Genomic DNA, 2,353 nt, shown 5'->3' with positions numbered 1-2,353 from the left:
TACGGATCTACGGATATAGATCTAACGATATCCAAAAAAAAAAAAAAGGAATAACACAAATCGCCCCAATAGTTGAAAGTTTGTTTACTTTTTAAAAATGTTGAAAAGATCCAAAAATTCCAAATGTCTACGACCACCTTCTCCACCAACCGTAGAAGAAATCCTCAAAGATGCAGAAACATTTCATGTTGAGCTGCATACAGAGCCAGATAAACGGCAATCGCCGAATACCGATCGACAACAGCATGATTGGTGGACGCGTTTCGAGCAAGCAGTAGCAGATCAAAAGAGTTTGATTATGCTGGACAGTGAAGTTAAGAGCTACAAACTTAAGTTAGAATCGACAAAAATGGAATTGGAAACGGAAGCTCAGTTGTTGAAAAATGCTATTGAGGGGCAATGTGAGCAAATCGATGAGGTTTTGTCAAACGGTAGTTGGTAAAAATGTCAGTATATTTTACTAAGGAGTAGATGGGATTGCGTGTGGCACGATTAAATCATCCTCAACATTTTTATTACACACTAGAATTTATAAATAAAGTTTACACATGTAAAAAGATCAAGGGAAATGTTTAATTATTTGCACAACGATTTTTGGTGGGGGCGGAGGGAAAGGATCCGTGACCCCAAATCCCCCTAAACGAAAGAGGTTGGACCGCGCTTTATGAAAAGTCATCCCTCCCACCCCAAACAGACATGTTGGGAGATGTTTGAAAATAGGGGAAATTGGAATTTTTGCAAGAGGATTATAACGCTCACTTACAAGTCTATTTGGCGCTGGTAATAAAAATTTTGTAACCGGTAAATAAAAGTTGCGTTCCCCAACTTTTCTGGGTTAAAACCTGTAAAACTGTCAAAAGGCAAAAGAAGCCAGAGAACCAAGTACGGGAACGCTTTCTGGTAAATTCCTGTAAATTCTTGCAACATCTTGCGAGTTAAGGAACGCAACTAAAGTTCCTCTCAAATTTTAAACCTCTTCGCATTTTGTGTACTTTTGTAATCGGTAAATTTTGTTACCATCTCATAAGCTGGTAACAAAGTATTGCCCCATGAAATATGCAATGCCAGAATTTCCACAATTCTTCATAGCTGAATATTTTAACTGGATTTTCGGTAACGTGCAGAATAGACCTGTTAGTAGAATTTACCTTTCTGTGTTGCCGAAGAAGAGAGGCTGAACACCTTTTCGTGGTTATTTTTTTGTGTTTGACAGCTCAGCTATTAAACTTGCAAAAAATACCATATTTCAAACTGAAATTATTAATAAATTAGTGCACATGTATACCAAATTTGGTCGATATCGGTCAAGTAGTTTTTGAGGTACGCACATATAATATAAGTGGGCGGTGCCACCCCCATTTTCCTAAAATTTCCTGAAAAAACCACTTATTCGCTAAAGAGCGATTGTATAAATTTTGAATAAATACTGATGAATTTCTTAGCCACACAGCTCAAAAAAACTGAAAGTCCGGTACATAAACACTATAGGGCTGTAAATTCACCTAGCTTCGACAAATTTTATGCGATTGCCCTTAAATGAGCTGTAAACAAGCTGTGCGAGCAAAATTGAATTATTAAATTAAAGAGTTTTACAGAAAAGACATCAATAAAGCTATGCTCATCACAATTATGAGTTTAAGAGGAGGAGAAGTACATGAGCGCGGCCTCAATCAGGCGACATTTAAAGGATAATTCCAATCCTCTAGAGCTACCGCGTGCACTGTAAACAAATGTTAATGCTTTCAAGGTTTTTCTTTTATTATCGTTTTGATATTGTGATATGAACCTCTTCGTTCAACTTCATTACCTCCGCTCATAAAAGCTTGTGCACCTCTTCGATTTTTCGCACAAGGAAGTGTCACAGCAATTCAATTCAGACTTCAATTTGGAAAATTTGGTGTGTCGGTAGTTTTAAAAGAGGTGCTTCAGTTGATAAAGGAAAAAATTTGCAATCAGTGTTCGCTTTTGTTTCGCCAAAGGGCGTCCTCCACGGGGACTAATAAAATTTCTAGTTATTGTTTTGCTATTTTCACCATATTCTGTAAAAGCATTGCATTGCAAAATGTTAATATCGTTCAAATTATTAAAAAGTAAAATATATAACACATTTTTCAATTTTCGCTCCTAAATACGCTCCCAAAACATTCCCAGCAACAACAAAAATGTACTCGCCTGTATACACACTGTGTAGCAACTGCAGTTGTCAGTTGAAAGTTGCCAGTTGCTATCTGTAACATCGTTTTGGCAACTAGCCAACGCAACTGATTTCGATTGCTATCCATAATCGACCCATTAATTTCAGATAGTAACGGGTGATTTTTTAAGAGCTTGATACCTTTTTTTTTAAAAAAAA

General features: G+C 36.7%; 1 protein-coding gene across 1 annotated transcript; it reads left to right on the top strand.

Moving 5' to 3' along the window:
- The first annotated feature begins 39 nt into the window (after positions 1–39).
- Positions 40–563, top strand: LOC118738436. Its single transcript, XM_036469373.1, has one exon. It carries the CDS (start codon positions 98–100, stop codon positions 440–442), a length of 345 nt encoding a protein of 114 aa, XP_036325266.1. The 5' UTR covers positions 40–97; the 3' UTR covers positions 443–563.
- Positions 564–2,353: the final 1,790 nt, after the last annotated feature.

Source organism: Rhagoletis pomonella, unplaced genomic scaffold (genome assembly GCF_013731165.1).
Source record: "Rhagoletis pomonella isolate Grant_MI unplaced genomic scaffold, Rhpom_1.0 Rhpom_scaffold_00004, whole genome shotgun sequence".
Taxonomy (NCBI): Eukaryota; Metazoa; Arthropoda; class Insecta; order Diptera; family Tephritidae; genus Rhagoletis; species Rhagoletis pomonella.
Note: the sequence above shows the minus strand (reverse complement) of the source record. Positions and strands in the feature narration are given on the sequence as shown.

Coding starts and splice junctions, on each gene's coding strand:
- LOC118738436 (XM_036469373.1), top strand. CDS start 98: ATGTTGAAAAGATCCAAAAATTCCAAATGTCTACGACCACCTTCTCCA.